The sequence below is a fragment of the Helicoverpa armigera genome, chromosome 7 (genome assembly GCF_030705265.1).
Source record: "Helicoverpa armigera isolate CAAS_96S chromosome 7, ASM3070526v1, whole genome shotgun sequence".
NCBI lineage: Eukaryota > Metazoa > Arthropoda > Insecta > Lepidoptera > Noctuidae > Helicoverpa > Helicoverpa armigera.
Window position 1 is genome coordinate 8,762,956 of NC_087126.1, and position 24,695 is coordinate 8,787,650.

The 24,695-nt window shown below is 37.0% G+C and overlaps 2 protein-coding genes across 2 annotated transcripts; one reads left to right on the forward strand and one right to left on the reverse strand.

Moving 5' to 3' along the window:
- The first annotated feature begins 387 nt into the window (after positions 1-387).
- Positions 388-1,863, forward strand: LOC135117156 (uncharacterized). Its single transcript, XM_064035634.1, has one exon. It carries the CDS (start codon positions 388-390, stop codon positions 1,861-1,863), a length of 1,476 nt encoding a protein of 491 aa, XP_063891704.1.
- Positions 1,864-20,840: 18,977 nt separating this feature from the next.
- Positions 20,841-22,888, reverse strand: LOC110373231 (uncharacterized). Its single transcript, XM_021330444.3, has 4 exons — positions 22,586-22,888; positions 22,381-22,502; positions 22,102-22,305; positions 20,841-21,954 (listed from the first exon to the last, which is right to left on the reverse strand). The coding sequence occupies exons 2-4, from the start codon at positions 22,498-22,500 to the stop codon at positions 21,079-21,081; spliced, it is 1,200 nt and encodes a 399-aa protein (XP_021186119.3). The 5' UTR covers positions 22,501-22,502; positions 22,586-22,888; the 3' UTR covers positions 20,841-21,078.
- Positions 22,889-24,695: the final 1,807 nt, after the last annotated feature.

Genomic DNA, 24,695 nt, shown 5'->3' on the forward strand with positions numbered 1-24,695 from the left:
CTTACGCACTTAAATATTTCACGCGCAACTGACTGCTTCTGCTTACTGGATCCTGATAAAAGACCTGCGGCGATGGGCTGAAGTAGAGAGGTTGGGTGGTGGTGCACACCCGGCTTTGTCTGAAGCCTGCACGTATGGCAGCCTAAGGAGAGTGGTCGTTTCTGCACTGCACTTGGGACAACAGTGTGGATTGGGCAGCACCTTAGGTGATGAAGCAGCCCTATTTAGGGAGGCACTGCTTCCCCCGCTCAGCCGGGGAGGGGGCTAGAAAAGGTGTCCTAAAAAAATGCTTGTCCCGTCAAATTGGGGGAGTAGCAACCGCGGCTGCTTAGGCACCCCATTACTCGCGGTCGACGTAACAAGAAAAATAAGATAAAAACATCATTTATGACATTTGGCGCATGGAACGTGCGTACTTTAATCGATAATGACGGAAACCTTTGCCCGGAGCGTAAAACTGCTGTCGTAGCACGTGAGCTTGCTCTATACAATGTAGACGTGGCAGCTTTAAGCGAAACACGCTTAGCTGACCAAGGCGAACTCGAGGAAATCGGCGGTGGTTATACATTCTTCTGGAAAGGAAGGCCCCAAAGTGAACGAAGGTTAGCTGGCGTAGGGTTTGCCATCAAATCCACCATCGTAAAAAAACTGCCAGAATGTCCACAATACATCTCGGACCGCATTATCACATTACGCCTACACCTACCAAACGACAACTACCTGAATGTGATAAGCGTATACGCACCAACAATGAGTAACGAGGACAGTGTCAAAGATCAGTTTTATGAAGAACTTAGCCAATGCCTTACCAGCATACGTTCAAGCGAACAAATACTGCTGCTAGGCGATTTCAACGCGAGGGTTGGCAGAGATTCGGAGTCGTGGCCGGGCGTGATTGGAAATAATGGTGTGGGCAATATGAATAGTAACGGACAATTACTACTCACACTCTGTGCCCAATTCGACCTCACCATCACAAACACTCTGTTTAGGCTTCGCGACAAATTCAAAACCACCTGGATGCACCCGCGTTCTAAACACTGGCACCTCCTCGATTACGCGATAACACGACGAAGGGACATCTCCCAGGTGCATATCACACGCGTTATGCGCGGCGCGCACTGCTGGACAGACCACAGGCTTTTGGTAACTAAGTTGAGACTCCGCCTTCGTGAACCACGAAGACCCTGCAGGGCTAAACCAATATCTCTCAACTTAGATCGACTGGATTGTAAAGATCTTCAAGAAAAATACCAGAAAGGCCTAACAGATGCGCTAGATGTGTTTGATGCCCAGCAAGGTGACTTAATATCAAAATGGAAACAGATCTCATCCACCGTACTGACTGTGGCTACGGAAACCATAGGATACAGAAAACGAAACAACGAGGACTGGTTTGACCAGAATGATAGGGCCCTAACTGAAGCATTCAAACAGCATCGTGTACTCATAAAGCGTAATGAAGGAAATCATAAATCCAGTCAAGAAGTCCGAAGTAGTGGTGATTCCTTAAGGAAATTAACGAGGAAGATGAAAGATAGATGGTGGCTTGAAAAGGCAAAAAAGATACAGTGGCTTGCAGATACCCACCAACTAGGCGCTTTCTATGAAGAAATGCGTAAGTTGATTGGCGTTTCCATAAAAAACTGCACTCCATTAAGATCCCTAGATGGTTCCCAAAAGCTCACTGCTAAGCAGGATATACTTGATCGTTGGGCAGAGCACTTTAACCACCTGCTCAATGTAGATCGATCAGCAGATCTTGAGCATATAAAGCGTATTCATCCTCTGCCGCCGAATGAGTCGCTTGCTGAACCACTAACTTTTGCTGAAGTTGTTCAAGCCATCAAAGAGCAGGAATAAAAAGCAGTTGGCGTTGATAACATCGCCGGAGAACTGCTGAAATACGGAGGGAGCAACTTCATACTTACATCTGGCAAATTTTTATCGCATTTGGAACGAGGAAACAATACCACCTGAATTTAAAATATCCCGTATACAGACACTGTATAAAACAAAGGAGACCGTTCCGACTGCAACTCCTACCGGGGTATATCGCTCCTCTCTGTCCCTGGGAAGATATTTGCCAGAGTTCTTCTCAACCGGCTTTTACCAGTCTCCGAAGCCATATTGCCAGAGACTCAGTTTGGGTTTCGACCTAACAGGGCACCGGCGAAGCCATCTTTTCCATCAGGCAACTCCAGGAAAAAGCCGAGAACAAGGCCAACCTTTGTGTATGTGCTTCGTGGACTTAGAAAAGCTTTTGACTGCGTGCCGAGGGAAGCCCTCTGGACTTTACTGGCAAAATTAGGTTGTCCTGAGAAGTTTGTGAGAATGATTCGCCTTCTGCACGACGAGATGACCTGCTGTGTTACCTATAATGGTGACCAGTCAGAGTTCTTTCCTGTCACCTGTGGGGTCAAACAAGGTTGTGTGCTTGCGCCAACACTGTTTGCTCTCTACTTTCTGTCGTTGTCAGTGAAGCACTCAAACAAACTTCTGCTGGAATCAAAATACGTTTCAGGACTGATGGGGGACTTTTCAACCTGGCCAGATTAAAAGCATATACTAAAGTATCTCATGCTCTTATAACGGAGATCATGTACGCTGATGATCTGTGTTTTGTTGCCAACTCTGCACAAGAGCTCCAGAACCTGATGACTAACCTTCAGGAAGTCTGTTGTCGTTTCGGTCTAAAAATCAGTGTTAAGAAAACTGAGGTAATGGCAATCGACTCTCAAGGAGCTACAGAACCTATCAAGGTAAACATTGGCGATACTGAGCTGAAGCAAGTGAATACCTTCAAATATCTGGGCAGCACAATTACATCCAAGTGTGACCTTGATGCCGAAATAAACCATCGCATTGGCGCTGCATCAGCTGCTTTCGGTAAATTACGAGACAAGGTCTTACACACACATGATTTGAAGCTTTCGACAAAATCTCCGTTTACAAGGCCATAGTCCTCCCAAATCTTTTATACTCGGCTGAAACATGGGTCCTCTATCGGAAACATATACGGGCGCTGGACCGATTTCATCTAAAGTGCATAAGAGACATTCTGAAAATCAAATGGTCGGATCGGATTAGAAATACCGAAGTGCTACGACGCGCGAATGTCTGCGGCATAGAAGCGTACCTGATGCGGCGACAGCTCAGATGGTGCGGTCATGTTTTACGCATGGATGATGATAGGGTGGCCAAACGCATCTTCTTTCTGAACTCCAGAACGGCAGACGGAAACAAGGTGGCCAGTTCTTACGCTTCAAGGATGTTCAGAAAAGACACATGAAAAGGTGCAACATTGATCCTCAGAACTGGGAGACAAAAGCCATTTGCCGCCCTGAATGGAGAGGCCTACTTAAAAATGCGATCAAAGATTTCGAAGAGCAAAGGAAATCCGCACTGGATGCGAAGCGTGATGCTCTTAAGGCTAAAACACCAGTAGCCATTCATTATAACTACGTGGACGGTATCCTAACGTGCAGCCAATGCTCGCGCACGTTTACACATAAAATAGGGTACTGCAGCCATCAAAGGGCGCATAGAAGAGCTGATCATCCTAGCTCTTCTCTCAATGGTAGCTGAAAGCAGTCACCATAGCCGAAATCGGCAGGGAAGTATATATATATCTAAAATCTTATCAAGTAAAAACTCACCAAATACCAAGACGTGCAGGTCGCTACTGAGGTGATAATAAGACAAAGCAGAGGCCTTACAAGGCTGCAACGCAAGGTTGTCGCAAATACAATACTATGTAGTGTAAAAAAATAATAGGATATATAAATAATAAAACAATAGGAAAATAATAGGATAATAAAAAATAATAGGACCTGTAACAAGAATCTAATGTAATCGATTTGATTGGCAACCTCATTTGAATATTAAATGTCATCTTTTGTTCTTTTTTCAAACCGGGTGTCTGGCTTTTTATTATTTAATGTGAAATATAATAATTAAAATATCTATTATATAAATAAAGCTGTTTTTTGTATCTAATCAAAATCTTGTTCTAAAAGAACATCAATTATTATTGTCTGTCATGACTTCATTAGGTAGTTTAAGAATGAGGTAAGAAGCAATCTTTTATAAATATGTATTTCTTTTATAAATTGTAAGGATGACCAAAACCGCAAAATATACATAGAAGATTTTCTATGACAGATAGAATGAAGCAGTCACTTCTGAGTATTGTATGGTGATACATCTTATTTAAGTGCGATTATTGTGTTAATTAGTTTCCTCAAACTATACTTATGTAGATACCTATAGGTAAACAAGAATCGATTAAACTTGAACTTGTCTCGCAACATGTAAAACCTCTTTGCTGGACCTTTGGATTGAAAAGTGGTCAACCAGTCAACCAGCATCATCCTCCGAGCCTTTTCCCAAACTATGTTGGGGTCGGCTTCCAGTCTAACCGGATTCAGCTGAGTACCAGTGCTTTACAAGAAGCGACTGCCTATCTGACCTCCTCAACCCAGTTACCCGGGCAACCCGATACCCCTTGGTTAGACTGGTGTCAGACTTACTGGCTTCTGACTACCCGTAACGACTGCCAAGGATGTAACCAGTCAACCAGCAATTAATCATAAAATTATAAAACATAAGTATTAATTTCTTGTTCTTTTATGGTTGGCGCTATATCAATAATAAAAGAAAGACATTAAAAATGTTTCTTTGAATTTTATTGATAAGATAGGTATGGTAGGTACGTGAATCATAATTAATTATCAATTAATTATCACTAGTTCATGGAAGAGTCGAATAGGTCGCAGTGGGTTATTCCTAATGATATATGTGCACCACAATTATCATTTTATTACCTTTCTTTAATTACATACGTTATTTGATGGTAACCCAAAGAATACATTCAAATAAATATCAAAATTTTGACACCTATAATATTATTATTACTAGCCTTTAATGTCCCACTGCTGGGCAAAGGCCTCCCCGTCTCGCTTCCACACTTCCCGATCTTTGGATCGAGTCCACCAGTCTCGACAGTAAGCGTCTAGTTCTTAATTTCGTACCTATAAACTACGTAGCTAAAAAATCAGCAGTCTTGAATCTAAGCCTTTTTCTTCCTATGTTTTTTACTAGGAAGAAATTCTTGAGCAACAAACCCCCCAATTTGCATTACACCATTTATTCTACAAACCACCTACCTAGGTTAAACTAATGATTATACTCCTACGGTCACGCGAGTTCACCCCAGGTCATGTAATGAGGCTACAGCATATAGGTTAGATTCTAATCGTTCCTCGAACGACCTTCAGCAATGCTTTCCACTAACCGGTCAAGTGCGAGAGGCTCAATGACGTCATCATAAGTATAAACACTGAACACACGCAATCTGTCAGAATTGGGTGTATCCGTTGTCTGTCATTCTTCATGTTATAAATGTGTAAATGTAAATTTTGTACGCCAATTGAAGTTGTTAATAGGTTTAATCATTACCTGTCGCTTCTGCTGTTTTTTAAGGATATTGTTATTTACATATTTGTGACTCCTTGGCTGGAAAAAATATTTATGTACTTTTGGATTACAAAAACTGTTCACTAAGGCGTTCGCACACTGGTTTACCTATAGAGCCTTTTCGCTGAAATGATACGCTATGATTTCTTCAAATCTTTCTGTTCATTTCTGTCAGACAATACAACACATATTAAAATCATTTCATTTGAAGAAATAATAGATGTGTCTGGCAGTTATTTGTTAATTTAAATGCAATACTTTAAAAGAATGCGGTTATTATTAGGTATGCTGTTAAGTGCGAGACGGTAATGTGATGAGTTAATTGGTTGTTGAATAAAGCAACCGCAACAATTTTGCTAGCTTATAACGTATTGTTTATTTTTATCAGCACTCAAAATATTTTTTGTTGACTAACTCCGAATAAAAAGTAGCATAAGTGTCTAAAATTGAAATATTACACGCTTTTTATTAGCTTCACCTGTATGTTTGTTTGTAACCGACTTCTTTGGGCGCGATTTTGACCCACTTTAAACGGCCAGATTTCGTTCAAACTTTGTAGATTTATTGAGGACCGATGACAATACACTAATTTGATAAAATTATTCCATTTTAACCGACTTCCCAAAAAGGAGGAGGTTACACATACACATCGATTACTCCGAGGTTTATAGACCGATTTACGTGATTCTTTTTTTGTTCGACTTGGAATAGCTGCCAGTTGGTCCCATATTCATCAGGTCAGGATCTGATGATGGAAACCCTGAGAAATCGAGGGCAACCTTCAAAACTTGTAGGCATTATAGGGTAAAAACTTGACACTTAGGTGTACGCTTAAAAGCACTATTCAACTGTGAAGATTTGGAGCTGACCTGATGATGGAGACCAGAGAGGGTCGAGGGAACTCGACAACTGAATATGTAAACTACCTCGTGTTTGGGCTTAAATTATTCGTATTGACAAGACCTATGCAACAGTGAAGGTTTGGAGCTGACCTGATGATGGAGACCAGAGAAAATGGAGGGAACTCGACAACTGAATATGTAAACTACCTCGTGTTTGGGCTTAAATTATTCGTATTGACAAGACCTATGCAACAGTGAAGGTTTGGAGCTGACCTGATGATGGAGACCAGAGAAAGTCAAGGGAACTCGACAACTGAATATGTAAAATACCTCGTTTGGACTTATATTCTTTGTATTGATGAGAATTTCCCACTTGTATGGATAGTGACAACTATTCGTATCACTGAAAAGCTTTAAATAAATAACCTTTTTACAAAAAAATTAAACCGAGTTCCCAAAACACTAAAAAGCAAAAAAAAAAACTAATTTTAGGTGCATCGGCCTAGAAGTCGGTGGCAAAATTAACTTAGTAACATCCATTAGACACCGACTTCTAGGCTATTCAATTTGCAAAATATGATCTTTGTTAATTTATATAATTTTCATCTATAGTCGATAAGGTAAGAAAATTAATTAAAATTTTCTAGAATTTTTCTCTACAGTCGATAAGGCAGGACTCGATGTTCATTTTTATTTCCAATAATTATCTTTAGCCGTTTTCTCTAATATTGACATTTTTTTGTATACTAAAGAGAATTATAATTCTACAAAACAAATAATAGTTTTAAAACAAACTAAAAAGTAGAAAATAAATAATAGTTTAAAAAAACTAAAAAACACGCTTTTTATATAAAAACGAACTAAAAAATAGGAAATAAATTTTAATGAATTTAAATTAAGAAAACAGTGTTAAAAATTTCAATGAATATAAATTAATAATAGTGTGAATACAAAAAAAAAATATTCAAAAAAAGCGTGGGGTGCTTTTTAAGATATTATCGAAATGAAAATCACTGTACTCATATCTGTCAATAAAATATTTATAACTATTGACACCATGCACCCCACGCTTTTTTTAAATATTTTTTTTTTTGTATTCACACTATTATTGTGGGGATCAGGGTTCGTGGAATACTTGCGTAATTAAATAATAACCGTTGAATTTCAATCTAAACTGTTTATTACTATTTTTTTACTTAAAATCGTTAGGTACATCGTCTATATGTTAACTCTTCCATCTTTAAATACAAATTTTAAACCAATCTCTCACTCTCGTTCATTCATTCCCTCTTACTCCCACTCATTCGTTTAGAAACGTCCATCATCTTACACACATCTCAATCATTCTGAAACATTCAATCCCACATTCGGTCATCCTGACGGAGTGTCTGTCCTCAGACACTTCACAAAGTGAACATAACATTTTACATCCTAAGGCTTAAGTTAAACAAAAAATCTTTTTAAAGTTAAACACAGTTTCTTCTTTTAATTAAACAAAATATCTTCTTATAATTAAACAAAACAAAATATCTTAGGTACTAAACATTACTATACAACTTTAATATCAAACAAATAAAGTTATTTTTTAAACAAAACTTAAGGGGAAAAACCAACTGGCATTCGTCTCTTCCTTCATAGTATACTTTTTCTACATCGTAACGGTCTTTCATTTTAACTTTCCTAAATTTGTAGGGACCTCGAACCTTTGGCTTCAATTTTGTATGATAAACACATTTTCTCACAGATCTATCCCTTTTCCAAACAAGTACTAAGGGAGTAGCATATTCAGAGTGACTTACCCGAACGATGCCTTTATCTAACCATTCTTTAACTTGTGTTTCTACCCCTTGTTGTTCTTTCAATGAAATCCTTCGGGGACGTTGTGCTACAGGAACATCATCCTTGACAATAATCTTCATTTGTATGGGAGATTCTTTACCTTGCTGAGGTTTGTAACTTTTAACTAACTGTTGAACTTTGTTTCGCACCTTGTTATCTTTAATATGATCTGTGGAAGGAAAATCAGAGCACACATAAGCCTCACTCAACATACAGCTCAACCACTCGTCATCTTTACTACCAAACCACACAGAATTACCACTCATACACATTGTCACTCTTTGTAAAAAATCATTGCCTAATATGATACAAAAAGGCATTTCACGTTTCGAGATAACATAAAACTTAACGTTTTCGTATTTCTTATTGTCTATAACAATGTCCACTGTGCACGAACCACTCGTTTTTATCACTGATAAACCTAAACCACTGACCGAAACACTATCACCGTTAACACTCATTCCTAGTTGACGACGACACTCATCCGTAATAAGATTGATATCGCTGCCCGAATCCACCAGCGCATCTGTTGTTTTACCGCATATTTCCACCGTTTTCAGCGGTTTCTGGCGCGATTTCGATGTAAACAGTGCTATGTTGTTGTTATTATTGACATCTTGATCTTGATCGATAACGTCACTTGATGAGCTGTCACTGTCATACGTTGCGTTTCGTTCATCATGAATCGTGGCGCACTTCATACCCGTGTTGACAACATGAACATCGTGCACGACGTCGTCGATCTCATCGCGATCGCTCTCGTTCTCAATCGCACTCGTGAAGTAGGTCTGCTTCGGCGGAAGTCGCGTAGCTGCGTCCGGTGTCGGGCGACTCCGTGGATATTCGTGCCGTTCAGTTGTTCGGGTTGTTCGTTCACCGCCGCCGCCATCTTTTCTTGATTGCATGAATGTTTTTGAAGGCGTTGCATGCTTCTTATTCGGACATTCTACCGAAATATGCCCAAAATCGTTACAATGGAAACATTTCTTGCCTTTACTGCTATTCGGGCACTGGTCTGACATGTGGCTTCGATCGCCGCAGCTGTAACATCTTGGTTGAAATGGCTTATGATAATCATTGTGACTCACCGCTTGAGGCTTACTGCGCACACTCAATGTTCTCGCCTTCATTTTTTCTTTCACCATCTCATAAATTTTAAACTTTTCTTTTAGATCTGGATATGTCGTAACACCGTAAAGCATGATTTTGTTACTCTCTAAGTCAGGTATCCCGTCTACAATGTAGCGGATGGCGATATAGTCCGGCATTTTACCACGTTTTCCTAATTCCTTCATTGTATATAGGTACTCTAATAGGGACTCACTGGGTTTTTTTCTACGCGCACTCATTAATTCATGCACTGTTTTTTGATCCAACGTGTCAGGAAATTCCTTTGAGATAGCCGTTTTCAACTCGTCCCATGTCTTGAAGGTTTTTTCGGCTCGGAACCAGAGCGCGGCTGTACCAGTAAGCGAGCGCCTGGCGACGATGAGCTGTTGTATTGGTGACCACTGGAATATGTCTTTATTATCCTCGATATCTTGAATCCATTTCGAGACGGGGTACGTCTTGTCCTGCCCGCTGAACGATGGAACGGCGTCCTTGGTGTACCAGAGCTGCTCGTGGTCTGGTGAACCACCGGCATCAGTATCCTTCGACATCCTCTTGAAATCGTCGTAGTCGTAGCGTCGTAGTTTTCGTTAGTCGTCGTCGTCGTAGTAATTTTCGAAGGAAACCGGTGCGGCGTGCAGAGGCGTAATGGCGTTCCACGTGGCGTCTTTGTTCGTCGGTACGAATCGTATCCACAGCACTGATCCCGGACGAGCCCCCAAAACTGTGGGGATCAGGGTTCGTGGAATACTTGCGTAATTAAATAATAACCGTTGAATTTCAATCTAAACTGTTTATTACTATTTTTTTACTTAAAATCGTTAGGTACATCGTCTATATGTTAACTCTTCCATCTTTAAATACAAATTTTAAACCAATCTCTCACTCTCATTCATTCATTCCCTCTTACTCCCACTCATTCGTTTAGAAACGTCCATCATCTTACACACATCTCAATCATTCTGAAACATTCAATCCCACATTATTAATTTATATTCATTGAAATTTTTAACACTGTTTTCTTAATTCAAATTCATTAAAATTTATTTCCTATTTTTTAGTTCGTTTTTTTTTTTAACCTATAGTTCCTGAGATGATCGCAAAGAAACTCTCAAATAAACTCTTTAGATTAACAATACAAAGTTGTACACCTGATATCCCTTCACAAATTGCTGAGATGGTCTGCAAATAGATCAGTCGGTAGATTTATTAATAGAACTTTAATCATAATATTAATTATAGGTTTTGGCAAAGCGCGGAAGTTTTTTGAATGTGGGCGAAGTACTAGTAATAGACTAGATATTTTTTTATAGATCCCAAAGATTGTTTGAAGAGTCTCTGCCAGCTCAGTTCAACTACAAATTACCTAAAAAGATGTCATTATTACTCTTGTATGCATTTGTAATGCGAAAACTGTAGGTAGGTACTTAATACCTAGTTTAGCAATTCCAGCAGAACAGGAGATAGTGCTAAGGTAGAAGCTTGTATTAAATTAATAAAATATTACGGAACAGGTACTTTAATATAAGTAACTAGCCGTTTTCCCGCGGTTTCACCCGCGTCCCGTGGGAGTTACTGCCCGCACTGAGATAAAATATAGCCTATGTTAGGTACTCGCAGAAAATATAGCTTTCTAATGGTGAAAGAATATTTAAAATCGGCCCAGTAGTTTTTGAGTTTATCCATTACAACCAAATAAACAAAGTTTCCTTCTTTATAATATTAGTATAGATATATTTCACTACCACACTCGATGAAGATCTAAGCACTGCACTACGCAACCAACAAAATGTGTTGGAAGAACAATCGCAGATGCACATTAGTAATTAAAGCCTATTAGATTTGATTCTTCGAAGTATTCATGTTTCTAGCTAACAATGTGATTTGCATGCAAATAGCAATCAATGGGTACCAATCTGGCTTATAATTTAACTGACTACCGCATCTTGTCTAGGAACAGATCATTTTCCTCAAATGTTGCCTTCGTCCCTACTCGCCTTTAAAAAATACGGGACTATTTAGTAACGTGGTCTGATAAGAAAGTGTATCTAATAATTATCGAGGGATCGCTCAAGTAGGTGCTGGTAAAAATAGATAAGTTACCTACTTACAAAGAACTGAGATCCTTTTACAAATTAAATAATTTTAATTATTTATGACTTTGAAAATTTACTTTTATTCTAATTTTGGTGGACAGCCACCTAAAGAATCTCTAATCTGTGACATACACACGCATCAATTACAAACGTCATCAGCTCAAAGAATAAGAATTAATAAAGGAACTATTTCATTATTGGCTTAACAGCTATAAAACGTTGAGTTCCTCAAGTTTTCCTGTAATTTCAGTTGATTTCAGGCCAAGTTTGAAGATGTATTATGATGTTATCTAAGTTAGAAGTAATTAAATAATAAGATAAACCAGAGGTGACATTTCCTTTAGGTACTTTTTGTCTTCTTTTCCTTAAGTGATCCTATGCCATGCCACTGCACAGGACACTGCACTGCCTACTATATACTTATTTAATTGGGAATAATATAGATTCCTTTATCTACTACTTATTAAAAGACATTCCCCTTTGCTTTTCTGATCTCCATAAATCTGAATCGCCTCCTAACCTACCCAGTTTACAAGAGCTCGTGCAAGTTGCATTTGATTGCTGACCTCAGACAAAATTTCTATGCTTATTTTTTGTTCCAGGCAATTAAGATTTGTATAGAAATTTTATAAAATGCGATTGACTGAGGCGGATAATATGGTCGCTAAGGTTAAACTTAAAAAAAAATGCATAAAAAATATTTCAGAGCAATTCTATTTAAACTCGTGTACGAAATAACTTTGAATTTAAATATTTATTTATTTATTTATTCATCTCAAAGTTCCTACTTAATCAAAGTTCATACTAAGTTAATCTAATTCGACATAGTACCTACTTACAATTAATATTTCCTTCGAGAGTACCCATGTTTGTTTACATTGAATGCTAATTAACGTAAGGTGAATATCCAATTAATATTTCAGTATCTGAAAAAAGTAAATTCTTATGCAAATGCGAGTCCAATTTTTCCCGAATTACCTAGTTGTGCAGAATTCGTTTGTTGAACTTTACCTAGAGTCAATTACGTAAATACTTACTCACTGAAATCTGTTTGAAGTATTGTTTCCGATTTCTATAGCATTTAGGCAATCAATCCTGTTTTTTGTGTGTATGTTAATTACCTACAGTGTTAAAAATATCCCGGATTTTTAGGTTTCTTAATTATTACCTGAGTATTTTTAAGGTTACCTAAACCATAATGAAGGTAAAGGATTTCGTAGATGTATCAGACAGGCTGGCGGCACCTAAAATAAAAACAAACAGTCCTATTCATTATGTTAGTAATAGGGCTGCTATTCGATCGCAATTAATTCAACAAAAGACATAATACCGTACACTTGATTGCAGTAAAAAATGGATTCGTAGTAGTCCACGATGATAGTAAGGTTGTGGATTCTTAGAAACTGTTTTACTTTCAATTGTTGGCGTCGACCTGTCTGACGAAGTCGGTAACAATAGCACAGTGAGGTATAATTACGATACAGTGAAAGTCGATATTTTGTCGAACTATCAAAGGGTAAGATTGGGGTGTTTGAAAATAATTGTTCGATGATTCAGCGTGTATTGTACTTGGTTTTTAATTTTGGTACTTTTAATTAAAGTATGCCGTCTAGTACTAACTTTTGAAGAAAGTAGAAAAAACTGTCACGTGGAACTAAAGTCGTAAATCGTTCAATAGCACTAACAAAAATAACTAGGCCTTAAATCTAAATTTAATCATTTCCAGTCTAGTTTTTGCTGGATATCTGCCAGGGTTCTTTCTGTACCAATCTCTTATGTGATATATGATCTTTTTTTCTACATGTTGACATGCCAATTCTTTCGCACTCATCATTCGCCTAGCCTTGTTTCCAACCATGTCGGGGTCGGCTTCGAGTCTAACCGGATTTTTCACACTGACTACTTAAAACTTGACATGTAAACTTACCGATTCTAATCAACTCAGTAAAAGTGTTTCAAAGGTCACGTCTAAATCCGCTCTAATGATTAATTACAAAGTGCCTAATATATTTTGATCTACGGCAGTTGAACGAACTAAATTGTATTAAGTCAATATTGACTCATGTTTATCACTTTTCTTTCCAAGTAACGCTACTAAAAGGTATCAAGTTACGTTGGTTATTTTAGTGAACGCCAGTTTAAGTTTTAGGCCATGTCATAGTGAAGTGATTTCATTAGGAACAAAATTATCTTTTTTATCGACAGCTACGTTGTCGATGTTTTTATCTTTATTTATTTTGGCGTTTAATTAATCATGTTTTTGTTTTGTTTTGTGCTGTGCTGTATCGTGACTAGTTTTGTCTGCTGTTTTTATGAGATAAGAACTACCTGGCTGCCTAATGTAGGATATAAATAGAAATGTGTAGTTATGTAACAATGTAGACATATTATAAATGTAAGTTCATATATCTAATTATAGTTGTTTGGGTACCTTACCAACCTACGTTATCTCTATTTATTTTTTGTTTTAAATCATCAAATACCGGTGTTGGTGCAGTGTCAGACTTTTACTGGCTAAACATACCTTACCTTACTGTTTCGAACTACCCAGCAGCCGCAGCACTTTCATATATTTTTGAAAAAGTCTGCACCTTTACCTTCTATACACTATCGGTTCACCAATAACTACACAAAATAACCCACAAAGCTACATCTAATGAGACATACGTAAAATTAACGTCGACATTCCTAACACTGCGTGATTCCCTCCACTTACCTCTTATAATAACGAACACCAATTTACAAAATGACATTCCGACCGATACATGTCATTTGTGGACACAATTACGAAGCAATTTGCCTCAGGCTGAGATGAGGACTAGTCGTGGGGACTAATGAGGACTTTTTGAGCTTAAGGCTACTGTCTCTTGAGCGTGAGACGTTAAGTTTTTGAATTAAGGAACACTTTATAAGGAAAGTAATTTATAAAAGTACCTTTGATAGACAAAATGTGGATGAATAGCAAATTGAAAGAGACATTAACCTAGGTTTAAGTAAACAGGCCTATAGAAAACTCGCATGTCAACCAGTGTAAAACCATAAGTAGTGAGTGGATGTTAGTACGTAGTCTGATAGAGAGAAATGAAAGAAAGAAACACATCGTGCCGACGTCAAATAACCAGGGAACAGGGCAGGAAGAAGACGAAGTCAACTGGTGTAAAAAACTATGTCATTAACACCAAATGTGAATCCTCGAGAGACCCAATACAGTTTTGTACGCAATAATAGTCTCCAATTAAAATATCGATCATTAGCCTAAACACCAATGTTTAGCTACCAAAGTTGGCCAGTCATTGTCACTCATCAGGTTTCCACGGGCATAGTCCAAAGGAAATGACGTAAACAGTAAACCTTGGACGAAGTTCACATCTTTATGTGGTAATTATAGACTTTTGTGTAGCTAAGTTAGTATGAGTCTCAATCGTGAGTCACATAGTCATCATCTTGATAGGTAGTTTTAAAATTCAACAAGGCATTTTGTCTGGATGGTCATGGAGTACTTGTAGGAAGGCGTACAAGAAACTGAGAGCTTGGTATACAATTTAAGGCCGTATTTGAACTATTTGCAAACAACAACAACAACAATCATAACAATTTTTTTCGGAAGTGCCAGCTTAGTTTGAAAGTTTGGCTGGCCTTTCGTTTTACATATGGAAATATTACCTAGCTCACCGGCACCAAATTCCTTAGGGACATTCATATTACATGAATCAAATACCAGTAGCTAGATATTTCCAATCAGTGCCAAGAGTTCTATTTACAAAACTCACCAGACGCCACTCTCGTGCCAGACTGAAATATTAACCCACTAAACAGTTATTTAATACTAACCTGTCATATGTCTAACGGACGAGCTCCGAAGATTTGTATCCTTCATGTAAATTGAAAGATGGGTTATAAAATAAATCTTTTGGCCTCTTTGCTTATACTATTTTCGTAGACGAATAGATGTAAACCTACTTAATTCTCTATGTTTTAGGTAGGTTATGGCTAATAACGAATATCCATTACCTATCCTTTTTTATGGACCTTTATGATTCAATGCTTGACCAAGGCCGCCTTTTTGCTGCGCTAGAAAATATTTTGAGTGATCCATCACAGGTCCGATCTATGTGTTAATTTGATAGATATTATATATTTTATATATTTATCTTAAAAATAAGTAATAATTATATTATCAATCATTAAAATGGAGGTAAAATTCTATGGATTTTGTATTCTAGCGCACAAATTCACATTCAACAAATAGTATATAAGTAGCCTAAATACATAACAGTTGCACCACAGCCAGTTAGTACATAAGCGAGGTATAATTTAGCGAGCGGTCTTTTTGCTCAAAGGGGTAATTTTGCATGTCATTATGTCAGAAAGCGTCGCCAGCATTGGTTGGCTCGGGGAGGCGGCGCGGGCGCAGCTATGGCGGCGCACTTAATTGAGCCTTTGATGTGGTTTATTTATTTAAATTGCTGGTTTAGGTCGCAGTTTCTGTAGCTTGCGAAGTGGTGTTGAAGTATCTATTACTCGAGATTGCTAATTGCGTAGCTAACGTTAATAAGTAGGTACGAACTTACGGTTTTCTTGCTTAGGTAACCAATTAGGAAAATTATGCTTACAATCATGTACAAATATATATACATAGGTACCTGTGCCTTACCTATAGCTTAGGTAGGTATATCTTACCATCAAATAATGTTTTATATGTAAGTAAGTACTTAGATTCTTTTTAAATATTAAGCGGTAATGACAGCAAGTTTAATATTATGTAGAAATTAAAAAAAAACTGCAGTTTGGTATTTATTTTTACTCATCGGTAACTGAAACTTATACTAAGTCTACTATTTTCGTGTTTTGAAAGCTTCTTGAAATCAGATATCGAGGTCCTCCCGACACCGATATATTTTTTTCATTTGATTTTATCACAGCTTATTTTTAGTCTTATTTAAAATCTGGATTTCTCTGTATTTATTAGGACAATTGAAAAAAACTTTATTATTTTTAAGTCATTGGTGTTTAGCTGGTGTCTCGGAACTACGCCATCTAGTAGTAGGTAGCAAAAGCTCCCCACTAAGCTGGCAGACTGTACTGTGAAGGTAATGTTAGGACTTAGGTAGATACTACCTATGTAGGTTTTGAACCATACTCTTGAGACTATTCCACGTATGAGACCTTTCCAGAGTCAGAATGCAGTTGAATTTCTTAACTTGATTACTACTGGTACCAGTGCAAACCGCTAGATGGCATAAGGGCTTTTAGGTAATTCTACGTCCGCTAGATGGTGCTCATTTCATATTTTGTTTCGTTGAACCAGCTTTTAGGATTCTGTTCCAAAAGCCTAGGTTCTTACTAAGGTGATCTTCACACTGCCCCGCATCACTCTACATCTTGCGTGTCGACGCACCTACGTTCGTTCTTGCGGGAGTGCAGATCTGCATCATCGTGCGGGTTTTTCACGCACTCACGCGCGTTGGTGCGTTTTGTAAATTCACGCACAGCGGCTCTCATCGAGTTCCATTTTCAAATATACACGTCACGCCCATTCAAAATCACGCGCGTCACTGCGGGATTCAGTCAGTGTGCCATACCTTGCGTCTCGCCCCGCACCTACGCGCGGGGGTGCGTGTTTCTCCGCATGTATGTGCCTGATCCGCATGAACGCGCGTGGATGCATTTTCAGTGTGTTGGACTATGCGTGTTTCGCATACAACGGAAAAAAACGCATCCACGCACTACGCTGCATCATGCGGGGCAGTGTGATAATCGCCTAAGACTTCGTCTATCACCAGATTTATATCTATAAATTCACAGAATATTACTTAGTACTTTAAAAATACGTCGTACTTTGCTGAACATAAAGATTAAGCTGATTGATTTATTAAATGAATAGGTACCTATAATGAAAGCATCTCGGCTGCACTACATAAAAAAATGTGGAGCCCGTAAAATATACCTAAATGATTTATTTATTGCCGTAAGCACAGACAGATTAGGTTCTAAATAGTGAAGTATAGGTAAGTGCTTACCTATAGGCGTTTACAATAATACAATAAATGGCGAATATATACCAATCTTTAGTTAGATACCTATAACCCAAGGCGTTCTTCAATTCGGAGAACAACCAACACTTGATAACAGCGACGTCTCTATTCCCTAAAGACTCGCGAGTATTGTATTGAAAGATAAAACAATGAAACTTTGTTCCCAGCGGTGGACTTGTTGGGGAAATTGATTATTTCTATTTCCACTCAATAATTCGAGGCTTTTTTCTATGTTTCAGTCTTTTAGGCGAGATGTTTGACGTAACTAGTGAAAAAGAAAAATGATAGATAAATATTTTACCATTTACCTACCTACCTACGTAGGTACTGCTGTTGAGGCACTTAGCTATATAACTGAACCCAGGTACATAAACATTTATAGAAAAACAAACATCAAATATACCTACTCCAAAACAATGACTCCAAAAAGAACAAATACCTAAATAAACATTTCAAATACAGAACAAAGTCAACCAGACAACCACTATAATCTAGTATAATCTAGAAGTCCTTTGTAAAAGAGTACCTAAACCAAAGGTGGTTATCATACCTTTGAATGCATAAAGTACGTAGCCAGCATAAAGCTCAACGTACCCAGTTTTGTTCGTAATCCCCGTGGGCCACACTGAAATCCTTTTGTGAGCGACTATCCGTATGAAGAGAGGTTGCAGTGCATTTGACGATAAGGATTAGCCTCGAAATGTTTGTGAATTTCTTCGTTAGAGTCAACTGAGCAATGTAACTGTGAAAAGGTTTTGGCACTTCACATTTTGACGGGTTGCACTGTGGTTGGTGGTAATTACTTTTATTTGTGTTCACTATAAATTGAGAACGGACAAATAAAATCCTGTTTAATTAAAGCATAGTAGAAAGATACTTCTAAGTAGGTACCTAAGTATTCCCCTCCTTAATTTTTTTCTCATATTTTTCTGTAAATGCAGTCTTTAGAATTATCGTTACCTGTAGAAAAAGAGTTAAGTACCTAATTAATGTATCATTGAGAATAAAGTCCTAAGACTTGAACTCACAAACGAAGCTACTGTTAACGATGAAACACTGCTGTATTTATGTTATAGGCGTTTAATTAACTAACTTTAATTAATCTCTACTGGGAATACCTACTTACTTACCTATCCGAAATTCCAAACTATAGAGAAGTGGGAGTCAGTATTTACTTAATTTCAGCTACCTACATTTCGGTCTAAAATTAGATGCTTGTAGGATGGTTTAATGATAGATAGTAGTTACCTATACATATATAGGAATATCATTAGCAGAAATATTTGAAGTAGGAATTTTCCTTTCCACTTTCAATATTAGAGCAGATTTGATGGGCCCAAAGTTCTTGAAATTAAATGATGTAGGTTCTGAATCTTGTTTTTTTTTTTACTGAACACTAATAGGACACCTACAATTTTATTATTAAAATTAAAGTTACTGACGTTCTGTGCATAAACTTTACCTACAATTATTAGGTAGATTAAAGTTGGCGGGCCTGTTTTAAATTCCATCAAAATATTTAGCTTCGCTAGCATAAAACAATGTTTACATTCAATTAAATTTTCTCTATTTCTAAATTCTGCAGGTATATTTTATTGCCCACGTATTTCCATTCACGAAAATTTTCGGTTCGTTTACCTACGTCATATCGGATTTGTGCTACGTAGACTTATAAATTATTCATGGCTTACATTGAACCTTTTCTTTGTTATGGAATATAATAAAATAGTGGTCTAGTGACACGTGAATGCATACATTTTTATGAAGACGCCACGCGAGCTAGTTTGCGAAACAAAGATGGCGATGGTTCTCACGTAACATTTTGAGGACCTACCTATTTCACTTACATTAACTTAAGTTCTGACACTGTAACAGTTGGTTGACCTTTGCAATCGTATTTGAGATGACAAAATTTCTAAAAACATAGGTCCCTAATAGGAAAATAGGTAGGTCAGGTACCTACCCACAAAGAATTTTAATTACATACAGGGCAGAAGAAAGCATCAAACTGTCTTTATGGCCCCAAACATTTTATGCAAAACAAAATTAAAATCACTGCAGTCGTTTTTTTGCTTTAAAGTGACCATCTTGATTACTGTAATTCTGAGATCTTCACATATACCTAAGGTACCTACATAGGTACTTAGGTAAATAAACTCTATTTAACTTCAGTAACATTACACAACTCCCACTATAGTTCCACTAGCTCGCTTTGAATCTAACCCTATTTTTCTTTCCACGTCTTCTATTCTCGCGAGATCTACAATGTTTACAAAGCTTTCTACAAATAACTGACGCTCCAAACGTCGAGGATCGCGTTACAAATACTCGTGAACTCTCGACAAACTTCAAGTTTTCTTTACAACCAACTTTTAGCATCACAAAAGGTATCCGTTCGGAGCCAGCGTCATGCCAACTACAGAACGTGAAAGATTATTTGAAGGTGTAGAGGTATTCAAGACTTTTCAATCGGGACAAGTGTAGCTTATTATTGTTACCTATGCATTTGAAGATAGGTACAAGATAATTCCCGTTAAAAATATTATGTGAATTTTTAACTGTTAAGGATCACATCTTAAACTGGACATTCTAGGGCTGAAACGGTGAAAAGTATGAAATTCATCGACATATTTTACAACTTTTACAACAACCAATTTGGGCAAAGACAAAGCATGTACGTACGTGCGACAGACATTATGGTCAGTACGCGCGGGAAAATCTGCATGTGTGAAAGAGCTCTAGCCAGGGTCTCGAAAATATCGACAAAAGACGACCCACTGACCCAAAAATACTAAATAAAATAAAAATATAAACATTGAACGTTGTGACAATAATTTATTTGAAGACTCAAATATTATAGGTAGCTTTTTCTTGAATTATACACTTAATAATTTCAATTCTGTCTGAAGTTGGATTACATAGCTACTTACAGGATAGATACACAAACAAACACATAAAACTAAGGACCAAATAAATAATATGTCGCAAACAAAACTATAACATTGAAAACGACTTCCAAATAAAAAGTATTCGAACTAAAAACTGTGTCGTACAACTTTTAAAGAAAAGTAGAAACTCAGCAAATTCAGCAATTTATCTGTGCACGTGTTTCAAAATGGTGATTGCATTTTTATTTGAAACGATTTTGATGTTCATTCTTCATTAGTTATATTTAATTTAGTTTTTCTAATTTCAGGTATCTGTTTCTTTGGATAGTTAGAAGATATGTAGGTATCGTTCCGATAATATTTAAGATGCTCTCAATAAAAAATAAATTGAAAACGATCAACTCAGTCACGTGCGTGAATACAATAGTACATATATTATTTATCACCTCATATTTCTAAAAAAAAATTACATATAGGAATCTACTCCTATTTGATTTACCCATCTCCTACACTGAGAATTTACATGTTTTATATTAACTATGGCCACATCCATTTGATAATGTTAAAAAAAATATATTTTATGGAGACGGCGCCTATCTACTTTATTATAGGTAAATAATAAATATTTTTTACATATGGCGTATTCTGCAATCACAGTAGCTTTTTCGTTATTTCCAAATAAACCTGGCATAAATATGACTAGATAATATTCCTGAATCCTTCCCAATTGTAATTTTGCTCCAAACGTAAATAGCCTCATGGAGCCATAGCATCTAGGATTATAGTAGACCTACAATTCTGGGTGATGAGGCGCAAACCTATTGCTCAAAACCTGACGAGCCTTTTTCATATAACGTACCAGCGTGGCAACTGGGATTTGAAGCAAAGAGCTTAGCCTAGAATTCGTATCCCTTGTTTGTAATTTCAATAAATATATGCAAAGCATTGTTTTTGCTTTAGGAAATGATGTTAACGACGGACATTGATTTAATAATTCCAATATTTCCTCTGGAGTATAACCCAACCAATACCGACACAAGTGAGGGCTCCATTCTTCAATATTCTCAAAGTCTAATTTAAAACCGTGTCTCAGCTCACTCATAAGATTTAACATATTTTCAATTTGTTTCACATTGAATGTTGAGATAAAGTTATTTTGATCCTGTAAGCCTTCCCAATTATAACATCTGATATGTGCAGTGCATATTCGGGCTGTTGTTGGAATATATATTTTGAAATCAGACAACATTCTTAATCTAATTGATTTTGGCACTCGTAGTCTTTCTGAATGTATGCAGTTTGGATAGAAACACCATCGAGTGGTTGCAGCTGCACGTCTATAATTGGGCAATACCATTTTGTCTGGTACAATAGATTTTTCTGTGACATATGAAATTGACGGTGAAACTTGTGGCACTATTTCTTCTTGCTGCGGTACAATTTTTTCTTGCTGTGGTACTATTTCTTCTTGCTGTGGTACAGTTTCTTCTTGCTTAGGTACAACTTCTTCTTGCTTAGGCACTGGTTGCTCAGCAGCTTGAGCACTGGTTGATGCACCATATTCATATATATTATCATGTCTATTAGCATCAGCAATTGCACCTCTTTTTATACTTCTCCTTAGAGCAACCCAGCAAGCGTAGCATACTCGAGCTTCTTGCGCAAGCTATAAAAAATTTTGGATATTATTTATTAAATTTCAGATGAATAGTGTGAATACTAACTTCTTCCATACATAATCCTCCTGCCAAGATAAAATCTTATGTATGCTAAAATGGGAAAAGCTATTCCAATAAAGTATTATTGTGTTTACCTGTCGTGGAGCAATTCTTCTTTCAAGTAAAGATCTTTCTGGGGAATTTATTGGAAGAGCATTGCTCCTAATTCTCAATGTAGATCGGCCACACTGGAAGCATACTCTTTGGTGACCAAACTGTGGTTGACTTGTCTCTGTTTTATCCAAACTTTTTTGTACAGCAATCACGCATTTGTTGCAAACAAAGTCTTCAGAGATTAACTAGAAAGGAGATGGTAAGGTCATATATGTTAAGAATACTCATTTTCTATAATAATTGTTGCATTCATTAAATACCGGACAATTTGGATGCCATTGCTGTAGTCTTTGAAGAATTTCTGTTGCAATATCTCCCAGCTTGTAGCGTTTAACTCTATATGACGATAGGCCACAATTAAAACAAGAATTTCGTCGCATTTCTGGGAATAGAAACGTAATCTATTAATACGTAAAATTATTTATAATCGCTCAGAAAACATTTTTAGAACTCAGAGATATTTACCGTAAACTGATATTAATAGTTACAGGTGAACAATAATACGCTAGATAATAGCTATTGAATTTATATGGTGTTCTTTACCAACAAAGTCGTGAGAGCAATCAGAATGAGTTGAAATAGAAATCATTTGTTTGTAAAATAAGAGTAGCTGCAATCGTAACAATTTGTAATAATAATCAAAGCCAAATTGCAAGACCAAATAAAATCCAGGAGCAACTGTTTATGACGTAAATTATTCACAGAAAACGCACAAATTCACCGGAATATCAACAAACATTCGCAATTTTGCAAGTGACACTGACTCAGTGACTGACATACTGACATTGACAACTGACAGAAACTGTCAATTGATAATCATCGGCGTTCCTTTACACGCACTTAAAAAATGACTACTTACTTAAGATATATTTTTTTATTACTTGTAGTTTAATTTGCTATTAGTTTGTTTCTAGTGTAATAATAGTTGGGTATAGGTACCCTGCTCATTTTGGTTGATTTCCTTTTAGTCGCCTATCTATAGGTATGTACCAACTACCTCTTTTACATATGGCTGATAATATTATGACAAAAATAGGGCATGAATCTTGTATGTAGTTCTTGCTTAACATTGACGGCTTAGAATATTACGAGAGGCTGTGCCAGTGCGGAGACCATTTATTTTTAGGTAGCGGGCGGCATAGGTGCGAGTGAGATACAAACCATACCCGTAATGCGCTTAAACTATAGCTCTCTGCTCAAACTATAGTTTGGTGCAACCATCAACTTGGGTACAAACTGTAGAGAGATACATAAAATAATGAAACAGGAATAATAGAAAGTGTCATCATCATCCTCAAAACTTAGAAGGTAACGAAAACTATACTTTAAAACGTCACTACTCAACTTTATAAATAACTTAACTCGACCAATTTAGGAAGTCAGTTCAACTCTCTGCAAGTTTAGAGATACATAATATGAAGTTTAGTGTCCAATATGGCCACTTATCTTGGCCGGCTGCAGTGATATCGTACATCTGAGCACAAATGTTTACGAAGCAAACTCGCTTGCTGTGTGCATTGCAGCTATTTCCGAGTCTTCAGTGGTTGTTAGTCTTCCAAATGCAGCAGTTGAGTAATCTTTTTCAATTTACTTACTTTCTCTACCTACATTATACATTTTGCTGAGAGTAAATAAAATGAGAGAAACCTTTACTTAAATAAGATAATTCTTCTGGATGGATACGGCAGTTACCTACCTTTAGGTATCGTTTGTTTCGAGTCGTTTACGATTTTACAGCCGAATGTGAAACATTAACCTATTTATGTAGAAGCTTTCCATATCGATCTTTGAATACAGTTTTTAAATTATTCTCCACGTCATTAGGTGCAGCTACCTTGATGGATCATGTTTGATTCAGAACTAGGTGGCAAGCAGAAAAATAGAAAGAAAAAAAAGCCCTAGTCTGAGATATTAACCCTCAGTTTTACCAGTTTAATTAATACGCTATTTCCTAAATAACGGAATATAACTCAAAGCACTATTAAGTAAGACTTGTCAGTTTCAGGGAACAGCGCCCGAGGGGTTCCTGGTGTAACTATTTGTGCCAAGACTCCTGTAATAGCTTGGCAGATGACGTTTTATGCAATTAATGCTGTGGGATTTGGATTCGTCGAATAATAGTGTTTGTTAAGTGTTTAACACTTCGTTGACACGTTTTAAGCATTAAAGTCTATTAGTGTTTTTACTTCTTTTGGGATAAATTTTACTTTTTTTTTTTCATTCAACTAGAATCAAACTTAGTTATAATTTTGACGTTCATAAGTGCTTGTAAAGGCCTAAATGAAATAAATGATTTGACTTTGACTTTGACTTGACTTTGACTTTGATTAGTTAGGACTATCTTCTTCTTTCATCTATTTAATATAGAATATTTTTATGTTATGGGCTTAGTTTTTTTTTTAAATATGGGCATCGTCCGTAAACTAAATGTGCTGTCCTACCGACCTACTTACCTAATTGTTAAAATCTTCAATAGGTAATATTTTGCTTTTTATAGATTTTGTCTTCGACAAGAGCATCAATAACCCTTCCCAATCGAAGCCCCATAAATAACGATTTTCCCCTTAGGAAAAAT